We start from the raw sequence: 24,201 nt of genomic DNA on the forward strand, positions 1-24,201 counted from the left end.
GGGAGGTTTTTACTGCCAGAGGGATCAGGACCTTCTGATCCAAGGAGGCCTGCTGTCTGTTCCAAGCTCTGAGGATCCACGACTGGAGGGATCTGAAGTGGGACTGGCTCCATGGGACGGACGTGATGCAGGACGAGAGAAGACCCAGGAGGCTCATAGCTTCTCTTATAGGACAGGACCTCCTGTGCTGGAATCGTCGGACCTTTAATTGAAGGTTTCTGACCTTGTCTGGCGGAAGGAAGGTATGTTGTGTTCGGGAATCCAGGATAACACCCAGGAACTGGATAGTGCTGGAGGGCACCAGGTTTGATTTCTTCAAGTTCACCAACCAACCCAGATCCTGAACGAGAGACAGAAAGGTTTGTAGGTCTCTTCTGAGTTCTTTCTCTGAATTGCCAATTAGGAGGAAATCGTCCAGGTACGGTATGATCACCAGTCCCTTGTGTCTCAAGAAGGCCATCATCTCGACTACCAGCTTTGTAAACACTCTGGGTGCAGATGATATCCCAAAGGGAAGGGCCGTAAACTGGTAGTGACGGGTTACCCTCTTGTGGTCCTGGATGGCGAACCTCAAGAACCTTTGTGACTCTGGATGAATTGGGACGTGATAGTATGCGTCCTGAAGGTCTACTGAGCACATCAGGGCATTCCTCTTTATCAACGGAATCAGGGATTTCAGGGATTCCATCCTGAACTTTCGATAGATGACAAATTTGTTCAGGGCTTTCAGATTTATGATTGTACGGAAAGAGCCTTCTTTTTTCTCTACCAAAAACAGGTTTGAGTAGAAACCTTGTTTTTGCTGTGTTGGCGGGACTTGTACTATTACGTCCGTTGCCAGAAGGCTTTGAATTCCTTCCAGAATCTTTCCGCGTACTTTGGGGGAATGTGGGTTGGTAACAATGAAGCGGTTTGGGGGAGATGAAGAGAGTTCGATCCGGTACCCGGATCTTATGATGTCCCGGACCCAAGGGTTCGGGGTAATGGACTCCCAAGGAGTCAGAAAATTCTTCAATCTCCCCCCCACTCTGACGTCATTGTTTATCCGAGGGTTTACTCTGGGAGGAGGAGGGGTTATTCCTACCCCTGCCCCCTTTGGGGTAACTCCAGCGTCCTGACTTCCCTTTACCCTTAAAGGGATTGTTCTGGCTAGTGGGGGCCCGAAAGGGATATTTCCTTTTGTAGGGTCTCTCTTCTGGGAATCCCTTTTTCTTGTCAGCCGCTTTCTCCAGGATACGGTCTAGGACGGGGCCAAAGACGTATTCCCCTGAGAACGGGATGGAGCAAAGCTTCATCTTTGATGTGTTGTCGCCCGACCAGCTTTTCATCCATAGGGCGCGACGGGCCGCATTGGAGAGTCCCGCGTCCTTTGCAGCGAATCTGACCGATTCCGCTGAGGTGTCAGCCATAAATGCTGTGGCGGATTTTAACAGGGGGAGGGATCTCAAGATCTCATCCCTAGGAGTATTATCTCTGATACGAGATTCCAGTTCCTCTAGCCACAGTTTCATGGATCTTGCAACTGAGGTAGCTGCGATGTTTGTTTTTAAGATAAGCATCGCTGCTTCCCATGATTTTTTTAAGAGGCTATCTGCCTTCCTGTCCATGGGATCACGCAGTTGAGAGGTGTCTTCAAAGGGCAAGGCAGTCTTTTTATTGACCTTTGCGACCTGAATATCGATTTTCGGTGTTTCACTGAAGATTTTAACTTCGTCCGTGTCAAACAACAGCCGGTTTTTAAAGGACCTGGACACCCCCAACCTCTTTTCTGGGTTGGACCACTCGTCCAACACCATATCCCGTATGTTCTCATTGATTGGGAACACCCGGGTTTTTTTAACCCTGAGTCTCCCAAACATCTCATCCTGGACTGAGTGTGCTTTAGGAGTTTCTTCGACCCCCATAGTGGCCCGGACTGCCCTTAGCAGGTCTGGCATCTCGTCCAAGGAGAAGCAGAATCTTTGATCTGATTCTGAAGTCTCAAGATCAGAGGAGACCGCCTCGTCCCCCCGTGTTCTGGAGGACGAGGCCTCCTCCTCTATAATCTCTGGATCAGATAGGGAAGGGGATGGGCCCCTATGTCTTTTTGAAGGGGGTGCATCCCTAGGTAAAGGTATCTGGGATAAGGAGGTTTTAACTTCCTCATGGATCATGGACCTTAGATCTTTAAGGAAAGAAGGCTGTTCCTCGGCGATCACATTAGATATGCAGTCCTTACAAAGCTTTTTACGGTAGTCGTCCGGTAGCCGTTTGAGGCAGGACACACATTTGGACTGTTTTTTGATCTTTTTCTGAGCCTCCTTAGTGACCTGGGGAGAACAACCCTTATTAGCTATGGTAAGTACACATGCTAACAGCAGGTTATAGCCCCAAGCCAGAGATGTGGAGGAGGAGGAACAAGCAACCTGGTACAGTGTATAGACAAGTACAGGGTAAAGGAAGAAGCGCTTCCCCACAGGGGACTTACTACAGGCGGCACAGAAGGGTCTCCAGGGGAGCGGGGTTCAGCCGACATGACTGCACGCTGGCTCCGATGTACGCCGGTACACTGAGACATTCGGCGCTGCTGCGCGCGAAAATTTGACTCGGAGACGCTTCTGAATGACGTCACTTCCTTCGGCACCCGGAAGTGACGACGGCCGTTATCCTGAAGCGCTTAGGCGCGCACCCGGCGATAGCCAAACAGGCCCGGCGGGAGATCGCGACCGGGAGCAGGCTCACATATAATAATGGAGCGAGGCCTCCCTCCTTCGCCCCTGCCCAGCGTTAGTACGGAGACCGCAGGAGGGCAGGGGGAACACCCGGTAGGTGTCAGGAAGTTCCGCTTTCATCTTCATCTCCCCGCAGGGAGACTCTCTCTGCCCCTGTCCTCTGTAGGGACAGGAAACACTGGTGCTGGTGGTGGGAGGGGGGGATTTAAACCCTCTCTCTGTTCCTGCCCCTACAGAGGTCAGGGGTCAATCTCCTTGTAGCCGTCGTGGTGATGAAGTGGAAAAAATCAATATCGGTCGATCCCTAAATAAGAATACACCAGAGATTTTTAAAAACATCATTGGTTCCTCCTGCGACCACGTCCTGGAGTAGACTATTTCACAGATTCACAGTTCTTATGGAGGATGACTGTCACTTCTGGAGACTCTTCCATTGTTATTCCCCATAGGACAGCGATTCTCAATCTGCGGTACACGTACTCCAAGGTGTATGTGCCGCAGATTGAGAGATATGCGGGAGAGTCAAATGTTGCAGTGGGGCATATGGGAGATATCTCCATTCACTGTGATAGGCTTTAGGCCTAGTGCAGGGATGAACTCACAGTTCAGACAGGAACCCGTCTGCGGGTATATAATATTAAGACAGGTGGTATATAGAGTTATCAGCAGTCACAGACTACCACCCCTAAAACAGACTTTTTTGACATCATAAAAAAAATAAGAATAAAATAACCCAAATGATAAAGAAAAAAAAAAAATTTATGAAAACAATAACAATGAGTCAATCCTCTACACTTAGGGACATGGATAGGCAGGTGCGGGCCAAACGTATTATACTATGGGCTGTGGACCTCAAACTGGCCCTAAATCTGTAGTGCCCTGCCTAAAAACGGAATGGCCGCTCCGATAGGGGCGATCCCGTATCAGAAACCTCCTGAGCGCCCTAGGATGGCCCTGAGTAGGGGATAAGGCTACCAGCTATTATGTGCTGACTGAAAGATCATTACTACCATGATGAGTGGCACAAAATACTCAAAAGAAAAAAACTAAAATATGCACAGAAAAAGTAATAAAGTAAATAAGTCCAGGTTTGAATATCATTATTGTAAACCAATCCTGATTATAGGTAGCTGTAAAATTATTATAGCAAAAAGATGGCGTGTTAGTTTATCACGTCATCTTCCCGAGCATTTCACCCATACATAGTTGGGCTCATCAGGGGACCCGCTGGGTAAATACCCGACCACGATCAGGTCAATACTTAGATCTGAAAACACTTAAACCAGTAGGATTTTCCAGCTTAGAAAACAAGACTGGAAATGGTAGATGTAAAAAAAAAAAATAATAATGGATATAACATCAATAACAGCTCATTAATTAGTATAGTCTCCCTATGAGGGGGAGAACTATTAAAAGTAAACCAATCGGCTACTTGCGTGTCCACTAGGTAAAGATTGGATGATACTGTTGTACAGGAGCCAAGTACCCTGATATATTGATCAAAAGGTGGACAGCAGTAGACGAATATCACAGCCACCTATAGATGAATTAGGCGCTGTATACAGTAGTATAAGGGAGCTGGTGGATTTTACTTGCATACCAGCAAAGCACAGATTACGTTTTGCTGCAGGCGCCCAGAATAATAATACACAGCAATAGATGTGTGACACAGTTACCGGTGTGTGCATAGGCCCCATATGTAGTGGTCCTGTGTCACCATCAGGATGACAGAGGGTCTCCTGCCATCCATGGCTATGTTTTAGGGGTGGTGGTCTGTGACTGCTAGTGCACGGATGTCCAACCTGCGGCTCTCTAGCTGTTGTAAAACTACAATTCCCACTATGCCCTGCTGTATGCAGTCTTTGCATGATGGGAGTTGTAGTTTTGCAACAGTTGGAGAGCCACAGGTTGGCCATCCCTGGCCTAGTGCTTGTGGCCTATCAAAGGCTGGCACTGTGATGTCATCATCATCGAGACCGCCTGAGCCAGGCTGCAGAATGGGTTTGTTGTTTTTGTTTGGCAGCATGCTCTTGCACCAACTAGAGAGACAGAGAAGGGTTTAATATTATGAATGGGGATGGGGGGGGGGGGGCAAAATGAGGACATAATTAATACAGGGGCTAGTATAAGGGTGCAATTTTGTCTTCTGGCACACATTATTATGGGGCATTTTTGACTTATGGTACATATTAAAACAGAACATTAGTACTATTGGGGCACTATAAGGTGCAATTTTTTTCTACTGGGGTAATATAATTATTAGAGGCAGCACTATAAGGGGTCATTTTTCCCACTGGGGTAATATAATGGCGCATTTTTTTTCTAGTTGCACACATTATGAGAGCTTTATTACCACTGGTGGAACTACAATGGGGGCATAGTCTTTACGGAGACACATTATGGATGTGTTATTACTATTGGGGGCACTATTAACAGGCATTATTACTTATGGTGACATTATCGTGGGCTCGTGGGTTTCAGTTATGCAGGAGAGGACTTCCCTGCATAACGGAAATGGGACTGATCCGTTTTGCAGCCCATAGACTCTAAAGGCATTCAGTTATGCATTCCGTCATAGAATTGCGTTATGGTCCGTGGTAACGGAATCCGTAACGCAATTCTGCTTTTACCTCCAAACAAAGTGTTAACGAATTTCATAAGCGGAAATTCATTCATCTCTAGCAATAAAATAAAATGTAGCCGTCATTCTATTACAAATTTTTTTTTCCATACAGCATTGTTTCCCTGAATACAAAGTTACCATACAAATATGTATTACTGTCAGAATAAAAATCGTGCTTTTTGAAATCTGGAATTTGAACTAAAGATGGCATCCTGAACACAACCTTTGGCAGGAAGGATGGAGCCTGCATCATAGATGAGAATGCTTATGATTCTCTAAGGCTACTTTCACACTGGTGTTTTGGTTTTCCGTTTGTGAGATGCGTTCCGGGATCTCACAAGCGGTCCAAAACGGATCAGTTTTGCCCTAATGCATTCTGAAAGGAAAAGGATCCGCTTAGAATGCATCAGTTCAGTCTCCATTCTGCTTTGGAGGCGGACACCAAAACGCTGCCTGCAGCATTTTGGTGTCCGTCTGATGAAACTGAGCCAAACTGATCCGTCCTGGCACACAATGTAAGTCAATGGGGACGGATCCGTTTTCTGACACAATCTGGCACAATAGAAAACGGATCCGTCCTCAATTGACTTTCGATGGTGTTCAAGACAGATCCGTTTTGTCTATGTTGGGCTACTTTCACACTTGCGCAGAGTGATCCGGCAAGTGGTTCCGAACCGGCAAAATGTATGCCAACTGATGGCATTTGTAAGAATGATCAGAATCCTGATGAGTCAGAAAAATGCTTTGAAATGCCGGATCCGTCATCCGGCAAAACGTATCTGGCATTTATTTTTTTCGGTCTGCGCATGCGGACATTCAGGCAAGTCTTCAGGGCTGGAAATGACTGAACTGAAGACATCCTGATACATCCGGAACGGATTACTCTCCATTCAGAATGCATGGGGATATGCCCGATCAGTTCTTTTACAGAATTGAGCCCTTTTGACGTGAACTCTGTGCCGGAAAAGAAAAACGCTAGTGTGAAAGTACCCTTACAGATAATACAACCGGATCCATTCTAAACGGAAGCAGACGGCTGTATTTGGACGGATCCATCCAGGACGGATCTGCAAAAAACGCGAGTGTGAAAGTAGCCTAAGGCTCCGATCTGCCCTAATGGTCATGGTAGTTTTGTTCATGTTCGGGAAGTAGATTCCTGAAAATAGAGGAATCTCAGAAGCTGTTAGATATACGGTAATTGCTGAAACTCTGGATGTGGAGCAGGGAAATTGAAGAAGCTCTTTGTTATGCAATAGGTGCCACAGGTCCACCTTGAAAAGATGAAGCCATAAAAGCAACCCGTATCTCTTTTTACCAATAAAGAGCAGTCAGGATTATACTGACCCTTTCTTCCCTGACATTCATGACTTTTGGAAAAAAGGGGCAAGCATGAAGCAGTTATATTGTCCCTGTTCGGAAGAGGGTATGTAGCCCCATAAGACGACCCTGATAGGGGAATAAAAATAATTTCTTACTGGATGCAAAAAGATCAAATAAAAAAAATAAAAAAATTGCACATTTTCAAATTTTTATTTCTCTTTTATAATAGACAGTAATACCTCTGAAAATAGTTATTACTTTACATTCCCCGTATGTCTACTTCATGTTTAGATCATTTTGTGAATGCCATTTTATTTTTTGGGGGACGTTAGAAAGCTTAGAAGCAAATCTGGAAATTTTTCAGAAAATTTCTAAAACCCACTTTTTCAGGACCAGTTCAGATCTGAAGTCACTTTGTGAAGCTTACATAATATAAACCACCCAAAAATAACCCCATTTTACAAACTACACCCCTCAAGGTATTCAAAACTGATTTTTACAAACTTTGTTAACCTTTTAGGTGTTCCACAAGAATTAATGGAAAATAGATACAATTTCAAAAATTTCACTTTTTTGGCAGATTTTCCATTTGAATCCATTTTTTCCAGTTACAAAGCAAGGGTTAACAGCCAAACAAAACTCAATATTTATGGCCCTGATTCTGTAGTTTTTGGAAGGCAAAATTTGCTGGACTGGTTTTTTGACACCATGTCCCATTTGAAGGCCATCTGATGCATCCCTAGAGTAGAAACTGAAAAAAAGTGACCCGATTTTGGAAACTACAGGATAGTGTGGCAGTTTTGTTGGTACTATTTTAGGGTACATATGATTTTTGGTTGCTCTATATTACACTTTTTGTGAGGCATGGTGTAATGGATCTCCTGGCACCCCAACTGGGTACCTCCGTTGATGAATGCTCCTAGTGCTTCCCGAGGACTCCAAGCACTCCACTCGACACCGTAACCACCACAGGAACCAGGAACAGCTCTTACAAGAGCTAGTAGTTATAGCCAGGGAAGTAGAGCAAATCTTCAGCATATAGCAATCCCCAGTGTCGATCAGTTACCCAAACACCAGCCTCAACATGATGAAGGGTAAAACAGGAACTCTTTATTGAACACACAAGCATTGACTTATATACCCATTTTCCAACAAGGGTACCACCCCAGTGGACCTGGTTGAGAACTGAGGACATAACATAGCAGCCAATCCTTTACAGTTTAAACACAAAAACTATACATTCAACGAACACAATGGCATTGTCTGTGACACACTCAACAACAGAATAGGCACTGGTTTTGACGCAATCAACAAAATACAATTACCAAAACACAATGGCTCTGACTGATAGAATTACCAAACATAATGGGCTAACTTAATCACTCACAGGCAGAATTTTTTTTTCCTACAAAACACAGAAAACACCTCAAAAGCTCTGATCTGGGTGAACAACATATGCAAAAATCACCCAAATCCGAGCAGGGGTTCCCGAATTCCATGGAAGTCACATTTGGCTTTCCTGCCCAAAACAGTTCCACAGATTTAGGCCGTGCGGCCGGTCTGTCTTCTCCTTCAAAGTTAGTATATGGGCCATAATCCTGAGGCAAGAGGCTGGCAAACAGGCCGCTCCAAAATCCAGTGGCGAGGTTAGTTTTGCCACATATGGTAACAAGAAATAGCTGTTTTGACACCATTTTTATTTTTTGTTATTTACAACAATCATCTGACAGGTTAGATTATGTGGCATTTTTATAGAGCAGGTTGTCACGAACACGACAATACCAAATATGACTAACTTTTGGCTGTTTCAGTTTTACATAACAAAGCATTTTAAAAAAATATATATATTTTTTTTTTTTTTTGTGTCTCCACACTCTGAAAGCCGTAGTTTTTTTTTTTTTTTTTGGCGACTGTCTTGTGTAGGGGCCCATTTTTTCCGGGATGAGATGATGGTTATATTGGTACTATTTTGTGGTGCGTATGACTTTTTGATCGCTTGCTATTACACTTTTTGTGATGCAAGGTGACAAAAAAAAACCTTTTTTTTTTTTTTTTACTCAGTTTTAATTTTTTTACGGTATTCACCTGAGGAGTTAGGTCATGTGATATTTTTATAGAGCAGGTTATTATGGACACGGCGATACCCAATATGTCATGTTTTAGTGTTTCCAGTTTTTGGGTGATTATCTTAGGTAGGGTATGATTTTTGCAGGATGAGATGACTGTTTGAGTGATACTATTTTGTGGTGCGTATGACCTTTTAATCGCTTGCTATTACACTTTGTGATGCAAGGTGCTTTTTTTTTTTTTTTTACACTTTTTTTTTTTTTTTACGGTATTCACCTGAGGGGTTAGGTCAGGTTCTTACGGACGCAGCTATACCAAATATGTGTGTGTGTGTGGGGGGGGGGGGAGGGGGTCTGTTTTTTATTATCAAATAAGGGGAAAGGGGTGTTTTTTTTTCTGTTTTACTTTATTAATTTTATTACTTTATTATTTATTAAAAACACCTTTTTTTATTTACTTTATTTCTGATGTTCACTTTTGGGGGTCTGATTTCCTCTGCAATGCGTTACAATACATCTGTATTGCAATACATTGCCTGTTAGCACATGACACCGAGTCATACACTAACAGGTTGCCTAGGAGACCCAGCCTGAGGCTGGATCTCCTCGGCTCCCGTAGAAGGCAGGTCCTGATGCTGTGCAAGGCATTGGGCAGCCTCTGCATGGCATCGGGCTGCCTTCTGAAACATAGAGTCCCCGCCACAGCAGCGCAGGGACTCGATGGGCTCACTCAAACACAAACCTCTTCTATGCCGCGGTCAGCAGCATAGAAGGGGTTAATCCACAGCAATCGCCGATACGGGTGGTCACAGGACCACCCTCAGCATTGTTTGATTTCAGCAGGCACCCAGCCCCGTGGCGGTGATCGGATATACACAGGGCGTACAGGTACGCCCTGTGTCCTTATGTACCAGGACATCAGGGTGTACCTGTATGTCCTGTGTCCCCAAGAGGTTAAAGAGGATCTGTCACCACAAAACATAACACAATATGAAAGCACCATGTTATTGAGCAGGAGGAGCCCAGCAGATTGAGATATATATTTGTGGGGAAAGACCCAGGAAAACCTGTAATTTATACATTTATATCTTTGCTTTTTCCACTTCCTGTGAACAGCTATTGGTACAGCAGGGAGGTGTTAGGCCACGCCATATGAGTGCAGGACAAAAGCGCCGCGGGCGGCCCGACGTCCACAGCATTATTGTAAACTATGACGATGTGTGCTCCTGTGCACACGATCAATGCCGCTCCAGGACATATGGCCCGCTCACGGACCGTATAGCGGAGGGTATATGGTCGTGTGCAAGAGGCCTTATAGTGATTGATAGCATTGTGTGTATAAGTGTGCACAAGAGATTGTGAGTCATTGATAGCCCCACCCTTCTGTACTGATTGCTTTTTATAGAAAGTGAAAAAAGTTAAGATATATGGGCTGTTTCACATAAGCGAGTCCATTGTGGGAATCATGCTCCGTGTGTGAGCGTGTTCCTCCATTCTGAACTTGCAGGAGCGCAGCATTATATGTGGATTTATAATGCTGTGTGCCTGTGCTTGACCTGACTTCTACAGAATCCTAGTGACAGCTTTATGTCAGTATGATCCTGTAGAAGTCAGGTCAAGCAGAGGCACACAGCATTATACATTATGATAATGCTGTGCACTCTACAAGTCTACAACGGAGGATCATGCTCACACACGAGGCGCAATTCCCACAATATACCCGCTCATGTGAAACAGCCCTAAAAGTATAAATTACAAGTTTTACAGAATCTGAATATATGACACTGCTCAGTCCCTCCTGCTCTATATGATGGTGCAGTCAGATTGCACTGCATTTTGGGGTGACTGGTCCTCTTTAATATTTAAAGTCAGTTTTGCAGGAGTCTGCGGGTACGTGATTTCAGCCAAATTTATCAACTGTCACACACTGTTAAACGTGGCTCATCTTTAAACATAACACTTTCATCTAGAAATGTTATCCAGTCTCAGAGATTCAGCTCAAGTTCTTAGCTGCATTCAGGGTCATCATTCCTGAAAAGCTGGGAAGGAATGAGGCAGCTCTTCAGCTCAGTGCTCAGGACGTAACTTGTCCTGCTGTGTGATTAGGACAGGCTTTTGTGTGCACTACTAGGACGTCAGCCATTTTATTTCCCCCAAAGATTGCTCCCTAGACCTAACAAGCCATTATAAATAAGGAAAAGTTATGTAGGAATATATTTATAATAAACTAATTTTGAAGAATTTTCTTTTTCTTAATTCCCGGAGAACCTCTTTAGTGATGGAGTCCATGTTGCATCACAGACCCATAGTCTATAATGGGTTTGATGGTTCCATAAACACAAACAAAGTGGCATGGGTTCGTGCTAAAACCACTGCGCCACAGACCGCACTAAAACACTGATGTGTGAATACACAAAATGAATGGGTAAGTGTGCTGTCTGTGGATGAAAGCTGGCATCGTGTATATCTATGTGGCACATAGTCTTCAATTTTCAATCTGAGAAACATCTATTCATCTACAGTTGCTGGTCCAGTATAGTCTGGAAATTCTTTTAGGTCTCCAGCAATAATATTCTGTCCGATTTGGATTTTATTTTACTGTATAGTATATAAAAATTAACTATCATCGACTGAAAAAAAAAAAAAAAAAAAAAAAGGTCATTCAGTTAAATGGATCTGGCAGAGCACTCATTCATCGAGTGAAATCATCATTTATGTGGACACCTAAATCATTGTTTATGGGCAGCAGATTGTGCTGTGTAGAGTGATTTACTGCCCAGAATCTGTATAAGGACAAGAAACTTCAGTAGCCATCACTCGCCCTCATACAGTGGAGGCAATTGCTGATGTGTAGCTCTTTACCTCAACAGACCACCAGTTATCAGCTAGGAACTGTTCCTGGTAATTGCCTCCTCATCCAGCACATGAGAATATGCCTTAAAGGGAACCTGTCATGTGGATATTTGATTATAATCTAACTGATTATATACAATCATTAACTACTAAAAAGTGCCTTAGATGTATTCACTTACTGGTGTGACAGATGGTTACCTCATAATATACACACAAAGATGCCGCATGCTAATGAGCTGATTGGAGTCCGGCGTTATGTCATTGAGTCCAGTGTACATTTAATTCAGAGCTATAGCCACTCCCCTGCCCACCTGCTGCTGGTTCATATGGAAACAAACTGTCATTCAGCAGCAGGTGGGAGGGGAGAGTCAGGAGCTCATGAATATTCAGGACTCATCATTATCAGCTGGAGCGTTTCAATACAAGATGTTGGCAGATTGACTGGGTCAATTAAAGAAAGTGACCCAGCATTTTGCTAAGAGAATCAGTCACTTATTTATGTTGCCCTTAGTTAGGACACCATAAAACTGGTGACAGGTTCCCTTTAAGTGCATGGGCCAGGCAGGGAGCATCAGTGCTGTTCACTGATGAAAGTCTATTTGCGCTGAGTAGAAATGATGGTTGTGCATCAGCCACTGTTTGCCTTTGGTGGTGATGTTACAGTACAGTCAGGTGTGTCCAATCATTACAGAACTGCTCTACACTTTGTGAATGGTACAGTGACAAGCCCATACTACTGGAATAGCATCATAAATCCAGTCGTTGTGCCTCTGCATGAACAACACAGGCCTAATTCCATCTTCATGGACAACAATGCACCAGCTCATCAAGGCTACATCATTAGAGAACATCTGATGGAAACTGGGGTACCTCAAATGGAGTGGCCTGCACTTTCTCCAGACCTGAATCCCATTGAAAACCTATAGGATCAGCTGAGCCGTGTAGAGGCTTGTAACTCTGTACCCCAGAACCTCAATGACCTGAGGGTCGCCCTTCAAGAAGAGTGGGATGCCATACCTCAGCAGACAATAAGTCGACTTGTGAACAGCAGGAGAGGTTATCAAGCTGTAACTGATGCTCAAGGCCACATGACAAGTTATTGAGATATTGACATTTCTGTGGGGGGTATTCCCTTTTGTGAATAGTGTATACCATTTATCTGCAGTATAACTTTCATACTACTCCCCTGACCCATAACTCTATGAGCACTCAGTATTAAGATCCGGGAGGCTCCAGGACGCCCAGCGCCGGGAGGCTCCAGGACGCCCAGCGCCGGGAGGCTCCAGGACGCCCAGCGCCGGGAGGCTCCAGGACGCCCAGCGCCGGGAGGCTCCAGGACGCCCAGCGCCGGGAGGCTCCAGGACGCCCAGCGCCGGGAGGCTCCAGGACGCCCAGCGCCGGGAGGCTCCAGGACGCCCAGCAGGCTCACTTGTCAGGCTGTCACCGCACATCCCACCCAGGACTGCAGAGGAATGGAATGCTCATGTGGTGCCTCCGGCAGGACTCACCTGGCGCCGGTCTCCAGCCGCCAGATGCTGCAGGTCAGAGAGCCGCACCGCCGTCCTCCTGTGCTGGAAGAAGTCCCCCTCGTCGTCGTTCGTCCCTGGGCCGGAGCCCCGTGCGAACCTCCCCGCTCCCATCTCCCGGCGCATCTCCGAGCGCAGCTCCAGATAGCAGCAGATAGTGACTACGTGCAATGACAGGGACAGGGCAAAGAAGCCGAAGAAAAGCCGGCAGCTGCCGCAACTCTTGTGACAACTGCACCCCGAGTGCTGTATGGAGGAGGAGTCCGGGGGCAGGGAGGGGTCCGCTTCAGGCTGCTCGGACAGACTCCGGGGTGCCATGCTGGTCAGTGGGGCAGCGCAGTCACCAGGGAGGAAGGCGCAGGCCGGTCCTCTGCTTCACTCCTGCCCTTCCCTCTAAGGCACCATGACTCTCAGCCGCTGAACTTGTTACGAGGCAGCACATGAAACAACTGCCCGGAGCAAGCAGGAGAGAGGAGGAGGCGCCGCACACACAGGACAGCTCCGTCCTCCCAGCGCACAGCCACGCCTCCCCGCTGTGCAACCCGATCAGCGGCCCCTCCCATCCCATGCAGGCCCCGCCCCATAAAGGACAAAACTCTTGCGTGACGCCACGCCCCGGAGCCCGCCCCGCTCGTCACATACTCTAGTCTACATGGACAGTTACACTTTACCTCAACGGGGGTGACTCCTCCCACATTTCACAAATCAATAGCGCTCTCTAGTGGCCCAACTTGTTGCTCGCATGCTCCCTTCTCCGCGTGACCTGAGGAAACAGGGGGAGGGAGCGGAGGGCACCGTTTCCCACAGAGTGACCTCCTCCCAGCAGTGCAGGATGCTGGTTGTCCTCTGCTGGTAGACTGTCATGGTCTATGAATGGGGCTGTAACCTAGCTCACGTGTCCAGTATCATCATTACTGGGAAATGGCTTCTAATAGAACATGCAGCATTACTTAGTAGATGTAACAGGGCTCTGGTTCTCTCCTCCACAGCTTGCACTCACTGCAGCCACATACCAACCAAGAGCACATTTCTTCTGCACTAGGCCACGCCCCAAAACATAATTATATACCTAATCCCACCAGACATAGTAATTATTACCCCTTCATGCCACCACACAGTATTTTTGCCCAGTGGTGTGTCTGGGGGTCCGGCTCTCGGGGGGAGGGTGCCAGAACCAAAGCAATGAGCGCATCCAACAATACAGATAAAAGCGCTCATTCCTTTTCCCTTTAGAAGATGCAGTGCACCTTCTAAAGGGAATACTAGTGAGCGCTTCCATATCACTAGTCTGCAGGATGAGGGGGAGAGGAGCGCTGTCCAGTACTTACCCTCCTCCTGCTCGCTCCTCTCAGGGCCCGCACTGCTGTGTCCTGGCTGCCTGCAGCGTCAGGACGTACAGAGCGCACTCTGACCTGACTGCAGCACGGGCCCTGAGAAGAGAAGACAGCCAGGACAGGGAGAGCGGCGGCAGCAGAGGTAAGTCACAGAATGAACATAACCCTGTTCGAGGGAGTGTAGTAGAATTAGGTCAATTTATAAACAGACATCACAGGATAACCATTAATTCTAAAATATAGCCTTTAATAATAACTATTAAAAGAATGGACCCTTTAAATATGAACAAAAATAAAGAGAAATCAAATCAAAACCTATATATCGATTATCTCCTTACTGGCAGGAAGGGCAGCCAGGTACAGTTATGATGAAATAACTGGGGCAATGTCCCTAATGCTCACCCTATTCTGGTGGCCCTGCCTTCAAACGGAATTGCCGCCCTGACAAGGGCGATCCCGTATCTCGTGCCTCCTGAAGGTCCCTGGAAAGCCCTAGGACAGATGATTGTGGGGGCTATTCCAAACTGAAGGTCCGGACTGTTCTATAATGTACAAAAAAAACAAAAAATCTAGTGATACACACCCCCCGTGTGGAAATAACTGAACCACCCATTCATAATCAGTGCAGAAGATTATACAGACAAAATGTAGAAAGTAGCTAGTGTCAAGATGACAATTCTAGACTAGTTGTCTCAACGCGTTTCGCCCGATTGGTATAGGGCTCCTCAGGGGACATAAATCCAGCAAACCACAGAATATCCCAAACCACAGAGATGAACATAAAAGGAGGAAAGGAGAGACAAGGATGTCTTTTTCTCTCCTAGTATAGTGGTCACTAGACGCCTCTAGGTAGTAGAGTATAGTGGTCACTATAAATGATGCAACATACAGGGAGTGCAGAATTATTAGACAAGTTGTATTTTTGAGGATTAATTTTATTATTGAACAACAACCATGTTCTCAATGAACCCAAAAAACTCATTAATATCAAAGCTGAATATTTTTGGAAGTAGTTTTTAGTTTGTTTTTAGTTTGAGCTATTTTAGGGGGATATCTGTGTGTGCAGGTGACTATTACTGTGCATAATAATTAGGCAACTTAACAAAAAACAAATATATACCCATTTCAATTATTTATTTTTACCAGTGAAACCAATATAACATCTCAACATTCACAAATATACATTTCTGACATTCAAAAACAACAACAAATCAGTGACCAATATAGCCACCTTTCTTTGCAAGGACACTCAAAAGCCTGCCATCCATGGATTCTGTCAGTGTTTTGATCTGTTCACCATCAACATTGCGTGCAGCAGCAACCACAGCCTCCCAGACACTGTTCAGAGAGGTGTACTGTTTTCCCTCCTTGTAAATCTCACATTTGATGATGGACCACAGGTTCTCAATGGGGTTCAGATCAGGTGAACAAGGAGGCCATGTCATTAGATTTTCTTCTTTTATACCCTTTCTTGCCAGCCACGCTGTGGAGTACGTGGACGCGTGTGATGGAGCATTGTCCTGCATGAAAATCATGTTTTTCTTGAAGGATGCAGACTTCTTCCTGTACCACTGCTTGAAGAAGGTGTCTTCCAGAAACTGGCAGTAGGACTGGGAGTTGAGCTTGACTCCATCCTCAACCCTAAAAGGCCCCACAAGCTCATCTTTGATGATACCAGCCCAAACCAGTACTCCACCTCCACCTTGCTGGCTTGCCGCCCATCCATCTGGCCCATCAAGACTCACTCTCATTTCATCAGTCCATAAAACCTTAGAAAAATCAGTCTTGAGATATTTCTTGGCCCAGTCTTGACGTTTCAGCTTGTGTGTCTTGTTCAGTGGTGGTCGTCTTTCAGCCTTTCTTACCTTGGCCATGTCTCTGAGTATTGCACACCTTGTGCTTTTGGGCACTCCAGTGATGTTGCAGCTCTGAAATATGGCCAAACTGGTGGCAAGTGGCATCTTGGCAGCTGCACGCTTGACTTTTCTCAGTTCATGGGCAGTTATTTTGCACCATGGTTTTTCCACACGCTTCTTGTGACCCTGTTGACTATTTTGAATGAAACGCTTGATTGTTCGATGATCACGCTTCAGAAGCTTTGCAATTTTAAGAGTGCTGCATCCCTCTGCAAGATATCTCACTATTTTGACTTTTCTGAGCCTGTCAAGTCCTTCTTTTGACCCATTTTGCCAAAGGAAAGGAAGTTGCCTAATAATTATGCACACCTGATATAGGGTGTTGTTGTCATTAGACCACACCCCTTCTCATTACAGAGATGCACATCGCCTAATATGCTTAATTGGTAGTAGGCTTTCAAGCCTATACAGCTTGGAGTAAGACAACATGCATAAAGAGGATGATGTGGTCAAAATACTCAATTGCCTAATAATTCTGCACTCCCTGTATAGATAGTTAATATACAGTTATGTCTCTATAATACGGCTACAGAGACTTAATATAGAACCACAATTACAATAACATTGTTGGCAACACCTGAACCAAAGAAACCTACTGTATAATAGGGCAAGTATCAGTTTATCTGTTCATATGTCACGTGTTCCTTCGGTTCAAAAAGGTAGTATATCACGGCCACAGGCAAAAAGTGGTTATAATTCGACATCAGAGGCTTGATATGCAACCACAATTACAATAATAATACTCATGTTGTTAGCAACACCTAAACCAAGGAAAACTGCAATATAGCAGAGCAAGCATGAATTTATCAATTCAAATGTCACTATAATACGTATTGTTTTGGTTCACCAAGATACCAAGGTCATAAGCAAGAGAATGGTTAAATTCAGGGTACTATAGTAAAAGGCTTGCAATAGATAGGCAGTACTTGCGTGACCAGTGCAGGAGCAATGCAGCACCGATCTACAGGGAGGTGGTGTTACCGTCCGGAGGCAGATGCCTGTGTGGAGAAGCGGTGTCCCGGCGTGCCAGCTATCAGGATAGAGGCTAGGCAGCATCTGTGGTATCGCGGCGGCAGAATTTAAACCCGGCTTCCGGGTATGACGTCAGTGATAGATGAGTCACATGACCGCAAGGATGCGGCCACGTGACTAGCAACGGCGTCCTGGAAACTAGGTCCTGTAAGCCTGCGCGATGTTAGCGGTGCAATACGATTATATGCATTGATAAGATCGCCTGCTACAAACGCAAGATGTATGAATAGAATTATCATTATAACGTGCCAGCCATAATGATGTATGGTGTACTGTGGTATAAATAGAAGGTGAGCACAGGAGTTGGGTAGTAATATTATTCAGGGTATAGCTACAGGTGGCAATCAGTTCATATGTATAGAGTTACTATAGGCTCTTATTTATTATTCATTATTTGATAATACATATTATATAGCTAGGGTTCATGATTAATTTAATTATTGATATATTCATGTATTATAATTGATATATACATACATATATATATATATATATATATATATATATATTAATTATTTAAAATTTAAAAAGAGATTGTATTTTATTCAATTTTTTTATTCAATTTTTATTTATAATTTTTATTTTTTAATTGTTACATTTTATCTATATTTTTTGTATTCTATTTTATATTTTATTTCAATATATTCTTTAAACCCTTTTAATTATTATTACTACTCCATAATAGAGGACATTACATTTATTTTATTTTATTTTATTTTAATGGAGTCAAGTGAATAACCCTCTATTTGTTGATACATTGTGTTATGCTTACCAAGATTAGGAAGTTGCTAACTGTTGTGGCTAGTCGCTGTGGTCTATAAGAATGTTAGAGTCCAGAAATTTAATTAGCAGATAACATAGATGGGTAACGGGGAAATACATCCCTGTATAGTTTTATGGTATAATACCACTGGTATGTTTGTCCCCAGTATTCACGTATATATAGCCTCTTTATAAAAAAAACGCAAAGTCAATGTGTTCATTGAGTCCAGCCGGTGTTATGGTGTTGAGCCTAAATATCCATTTGGATTCTTTTTGTCTCAATAGCTTGTCTATATCACCTTTTCGGGTGGTAGGTTTGAGTACTTCTATTGTGATAAAACGGACCACCTCTGCGGCCCCGACATGGTTGGTCCAAACGTGGCGAGAGATGGGTTTATCACGTCTGTTACGGATGTCCCCAATGTGTTCCAAGATTCTAGTTTTAAACATCTTCTTGGTCTTCCCTACATATTTCATACCACAGGTACATGTGGCCAGATACACCATTGCAGTGGTATTGCAGTTTGCAAAACTGCGAATATGAAAGATTTTGTCATCAGAACTATTTTTAAATATATTGCCTGGGGAAATAAAGCTACATGCTTTGCATTTGCCACATTTGAAAGTACCCACTTGTCTGTTAGTGAGCCACGTGCTGGTTTCAGGTGGATCCAGATAGCTATGTACCAGTGTGTCCCCTATGCTCCGGCCTCGTCTGAACATGATGGAAGGGTTTTCTGGTAGAACCCCAGTAAGATCTGGGTCTGTTTTAACAACAACCAATAACGGCTCAAGATGTCACGAATCTGTTGAGATTCAGAGTCAAAGGTACCTATTACCCTAATTGGCTCTTTGGCATTTGTTACTTTCTTTTTTGTTTGGAGTAAGGACAATCGATCTCTTGACTTGGCCCAGTTCCAGGCCTCATGGAGACACTGACTGGGATACCCCCTTTCCCTGAAACGGTGGAATAGTTTAGAGGCCTCATGTGTAAAGGTCTCAGGGTCCGAAAAGTTCCGTCTCACCCTCAGGAATTGACCTTTAGGGATACCCTTTTTAAGAGATTTGGGATGAAAAATCTCCCACCGTAAAATACTATTTGTAGAGGTCTTTTTTCTAAATAACGTAGTTTTAATATAGTTATTCTCGTCTCGTTCCAGAGTAACATCCAAGAATGTAATTCTATTCGGATGAATTTCAAACGTAAAAAAGAGGCCTATATGGTTAGAATTCAATTTATCCATGAATTGATGGAATTCCTTCTCTGTCCCAGACCAAAGAAGCAGAACATCATCAATAAACCTGGACCAAAGAGATATATGTTTGGTCCTTTCACTCATCTTCTCCGAGAAGACTATCAAGTCTTCTCACCAGCCCAGGAGCAAATTTGCATAAGTCGGTGCACAGGGGCTACCCATAGCAGTGCCCCTGAGCTGGTGGTAGAGACGGTCCTCAAAGACAAAATAGTTACGTGTTAGAAAGAACTGGAGTAGTTCCAGAACAAAGTTGTTATGTTGGCTCATGTTTCTGGACCGGGTGTCATGGAAATATTTGGCTGCTGTTAAGCCCTTATCATGGGGGATTGACGTATACAGTGCCTCGACATCAATCGAGGCAAACCAACTGTTTGGTTCCATCGTGATACCTTCTAGTCTTTTAAGTAAATCCGTCGTGTCGCGAAGGTACGAAGGTAGAGCAGAGACAAAGGGACGAAGAATATGGTCAATATAGGTCCCTATATGTTGAGTGAGGCTATCGATGCCCGAAACTATGGGGCGTCCTTTCAATGGGATCTTCCCCTTATAGACTTTGGGGAGTCCATGGAAGGTAGCTATTTTTGGACTAGTTGGTAACATAAATTCAAACTCTTTTTTGTCAATACATTTGTCAAGTAGGCCTCCCTGTAAAATTAGAGAGAGTTCAGCAAGGAATGTGGCTGTTGGATCCCCCCTCAAGATTTCATAGATTTTAGTGTCTGATAAAAGAGTTCGGCACATCTCTCTGTATTGTTGGAGGGAAAGGATCACGATGTTACCCCCCTTGTCTGAAAAGTGGAATGGAAAGAAAAAATAAAATTAAATGGATCAAAAACCTAATGTTGGCTCGGGTCGTAGTGGCTAGAGGGTGGGGAGCGGATAGACCACCAAACATTGAAGAATGGAAAAACCTATGCGAAAGGGTGCAGAGATATGAATATGCCTGTAAAACAAAATGATAGGGAATGCAAACGGATAGGAGTAAAGAGGGATAATAAGAAGAAGGAAGAAATAGATTAAATGAAGACTAAACCCGAAGATCAAAGAATAGGTTGGAAACCCCTGAAGATGGTTTAGGAAAGTAATGCTTTAGATGGAAACCCACAGGACAACCAAGGGAGAGTGGAGAGGGATAGGGGTGGGAGAGGGAGGGGATGGTAAATGTTTTCTGATATATTTTGCTGATATGAGAAAAGAAACAGAATAAGGACAGGGACAGATTATCGATATGATTAATGAAGAAATAGATTTCAAATGTCTGTAAACTTTTTTTACTTGGTCAATATGTATGTTATCTGTTCTTTCTTATGAGCTATATGGAAAACTTTTTGTATGTTGAAAAATAAAAATAAAACAGTTTATAAAAAATAAAAATAAAGATTTCATAGATTTTAGTGTCTGATAAAAGAGTTCGGCACATCTCTCTGTATTGTTGGAGGGAAAGGATCACGATGTTACCCCCCTTGTCTGAAGGTTTAACTATAATTTTTTTGTTCTTGCTGAGATTTTGTAATGCTGTCATTTCTGGATAGGTATAATTTTTTATGGATCTAGTAGGTCCCAATTTTTCCAAGTCGCGCGTGACTGATCTCAAGAAGATGTCAATATTTGCATCATTAAGTGTTTTTGGTGGCATTTTGGTACTTCTATTTCTCAATGAGGTGAATGGACCCTGTCCACTAGGTCGTTTGTTTTCATCTAGAAGATCTGCGAGATTATCTAAACTATCCAGATCTTCTCTATCTATGCCAAGTTCTAAACATCTTTTTTGTCAGATGTGGCAAAGATCTTGTGCCAGCGAAGTTTTCTGGCAAAGAGATTCATATCTTTGATCCAGTCAAAGCAGTTAAAGCGCGTAGCTGGAACAAAACTCATGCCCTTTCTCAGAATAGACATTTTATCTCTGGACAAAGTTATTCCTGACAGATTGATAATCAGGGTATCAGAGAGGGTTGTGTTTATATCTTGTTTTGTTGTTGAGATGGTTGGTGGTCCCTCAATGCATAGGTGTTCCCATGAGGTGGTCCTAAAAAGGGAGGGAATTGGATACTGGTGCTTGAGAATATCCAGAGGGCCCAGATGTACACCCATCCTGTGTTTGTTCTATAGTTTTGTTGTTTCGTGTCATATCCCCCGTACCTCCCCGTACCTATTGCAAGCCTTTTATATTCACACTATAGTACCATGAATTTAACCATTCTTTTGCTTATGACCTTGGTATCTTGGTGAACCAAAACAATACGTATTATAGTGACATTTGAATAGATAAATTCATGCTTGCTCTGCTATATTGCAGTTTTCCTTGGTTTAGGTGTTGCTAACAACATGAGTATTATTATTGTAATTGTGGTTGCATATCAAGCACTATACTCTACTACCTAGAGGCGTCTAGTGACCACTATACTAGGAGAGAAAAAGACATCCTTGTCTCTCCTTTCCTCCTTTTATGTTCATCTCTGTGGTTTGGGATATTCTGTGGTTTGCTGGATTTATGTCCCCTGAGGAGCCCTATACCAATCGGGCGAAACGCGTTGGGACAACTAGTCTAGAATTGTCATCTTGACACTCTAGCTACATTCTACATTTTGTCTGTATAATCTTCTGCAGTGTCCCAGGGGGTCAGTAGTGTAGCTTTAGGTATGCTGGGCTTTGTAGTGCAGGGTAACCCATTAACCTGGGACTCACTGTCGTCTTCAAACGGGTCAGCACTGGAACAGGCAGGTGATGAATGTCGTGACGCCAGTGCCAATTGAACGGTGGCACACCGTGTAGTGACAGGCGGAATAATTGAGGAATCTTTATATTTGAATAACAGGGTAACTTTACTGAAGATACTTGAAGATAGATGAACAGTCAGTAAGTACAGTTCCAGAATATTCCACACATTACAAAACAGTCATAGCAGTGGTTCAGGCTATTAAGCGCAGCCGCAAAAAGCTATCTTCAAGACAGGCCTCTTAGGATCAGGGCTTTCCTCTTACTCTAGATGTAGCAATACACTTCAGGCAACTATTCTCTCTGCAGGGGTACACTTACTTCCTCTCCTGCTTTAGTTCCTGGCTGTAAGCAATACTCTCAAGGTCCAGACACCCAAATCACGGTGATAACCCTTGAGCAAAGGTTTTGTAGAGGTTCCCCTTTTCTCCTGTGGACAGGCTGTTACTTAGAGTACCTCAGGTATACTTGACCTGGAAAACTGGGTGGGAATGATCCTCCACACCAGTGGTGCAATTTCTGCACTAGTTACTGAGTCCTGAATCTCTCAGAACCCACTCTGAACTAGGAACTTCCAACTACTCACTTTCCTGGGTTAGGCCCTAGCCTATTTATACTAACTTCGGGGCTCCCTCTGCTGGCTGGAATATGAATTGCCGGCTACAGGCCTAACTTTCTTAAAGGGAGCTACACATTATAATATAGCAGTGTCGGGTAACCTACCCGTATACTGCACTTCTGCACTGGTTATGAATGGGTGGTTCAGTTATTTCCACACAGGGGGGGGGGGGGGGGGGGGTGTATCACTAGATTTTTTGTACATTATAGAACAGTCCGGACCTTCAGTTTGGAATAGCCCCCATAATCATCTGTCCTAGGGCTTACCAGGGACCTTCAGGAGGCACGAGATACGGGATCGCCCTTGTCAGGGCGGCAATTCCGTTTAAAGGCAGGGCCACCAGCTGCCCTTCCTGCCAGTAAGGAGATAATCAATATATAGGTTTTGATTTGATTTCTCTTTATTTTTGTTCATATTTAAAGGGTCCATTCTTTTAATAGTTATTATTAAAGGCTATATTTTAGAATTAATGGTTATCCTTTTATTATGTTACAGTCTGATCTGAGGTCTGATATGGAGGACTAATGGTGGTCTGGAGGTCTGACTGGGGGGTCTGGAGGTATAATGGCAGGGGTGTATCTATCACGAGACAAACAAGGCATTTGCCTAGGGCGGCACTTGCCAATGGGGCGGCAAAATGCCTTGTTTGCTTAGTGATAGTTACACAATATGCTAAATATATTTTTACACCTTGTCCGATCCGACCCTTCACTATGCGAGTGGCATTGCCGGGGCCAAATAGTGAAGGAGTTAAAAGACTTACTTCCTTCTCCTCCTCCTGACTTCCTCCCGACTTCCTCTGCCTTTTGCGTCCGTGCGTTGCCGTTGTGATGTCACACGGAGGTGGAGTCACGGGCCGGCAACGCTAGGGTGAGCCTTATCTCCTCCAAGTGCAGAACAGATCCTGCACACGGTCACTGTGAACACTGAGGCCAGGCCCCGGCCACCAATGCACTGATCCCTAAGCCTGCTGTCTTCAAAAACTGTAAGTACTTAAATGACCGTAATTCACAAAAAGATCTATTACTTAGTTGTTTTTTGGGGTAAGGGGGTTGGGACCCGTTGGGTGGTTAGAGGGGGGAGATTTAGGGAGGGGTTAATACTGAACTATCTTTAGCTCTAACAGGAAAGGGTGGAGCCTAAAGTGGAAGGGGTGGGGTTTACAGAGGAAGGGGTTTGGTCTTGACAGGAAGGGGTGGGTCAAATTTATATTAGGGGGTGCCCGAGTTTAGTCTCGCCTAGGGCAGCACAAAACCAAGATACACCACTTTATAATGGGGGTCTGATTGGGGGACTGGAGGTCTAATGGGGTCTGATTGGGGAATGGAGGTCTGATATTGGGGGTCTGGTCTGAGGTCTGATTAGTTGGTCTAGAGGTCTAATGGGGGTCTTATCTGAGGTCTGATAATGGGTCGGGATCTTATATGGAGATCTAATGGGGGTCTGATCTGAGGTTTAAAGTGTAACT

At 44.2% G+C, this 24,201-nt stretch overlaps 1 protein-coding gene across 4 annotated transcripts in view; it reads right to left on the reverse strand.

The window, feature by feature from the left end:
- Positions 1-13,604, reverse strand: part of EDA (ectodysplasin A) — a 205,021-nt gene extending 191,417 nt beyond the window's left edge. For all 4 annotated transcript variants that reach the window (XM_044268472.1, XM_044268471.1, XM_044268470.1 and 1 more), the window contains exon 1: positions 13,082-13,604. In XM_044268472.1, coding sequence (XP_044124407.1) covers positions 13,082-13,417 — 336 coding nt within the window. In that variant the 5' untranslated portion in view covers positions 13,418-13,604. The remainder of the gene's footprint in view (positions 1-13,081) is intronic.
- Positions 13,605-24,201: the final 10,597 nt, after the last annotated feature.

The sequence above is a fragment of the Bufo gargarizans genome, chromosome 9 (assembly GCF_014858855.1).
Source record: "Bufo gargarizans isolate SCDJY-AF-19 chromosome 9, ASM1485885v1, whole genome shotgun sequence".
NCBI lineage: Eukaryota > Metazoa > Chordata > Amphibia > Anura > Bufonidae > Bufo > Bufo gargarizans.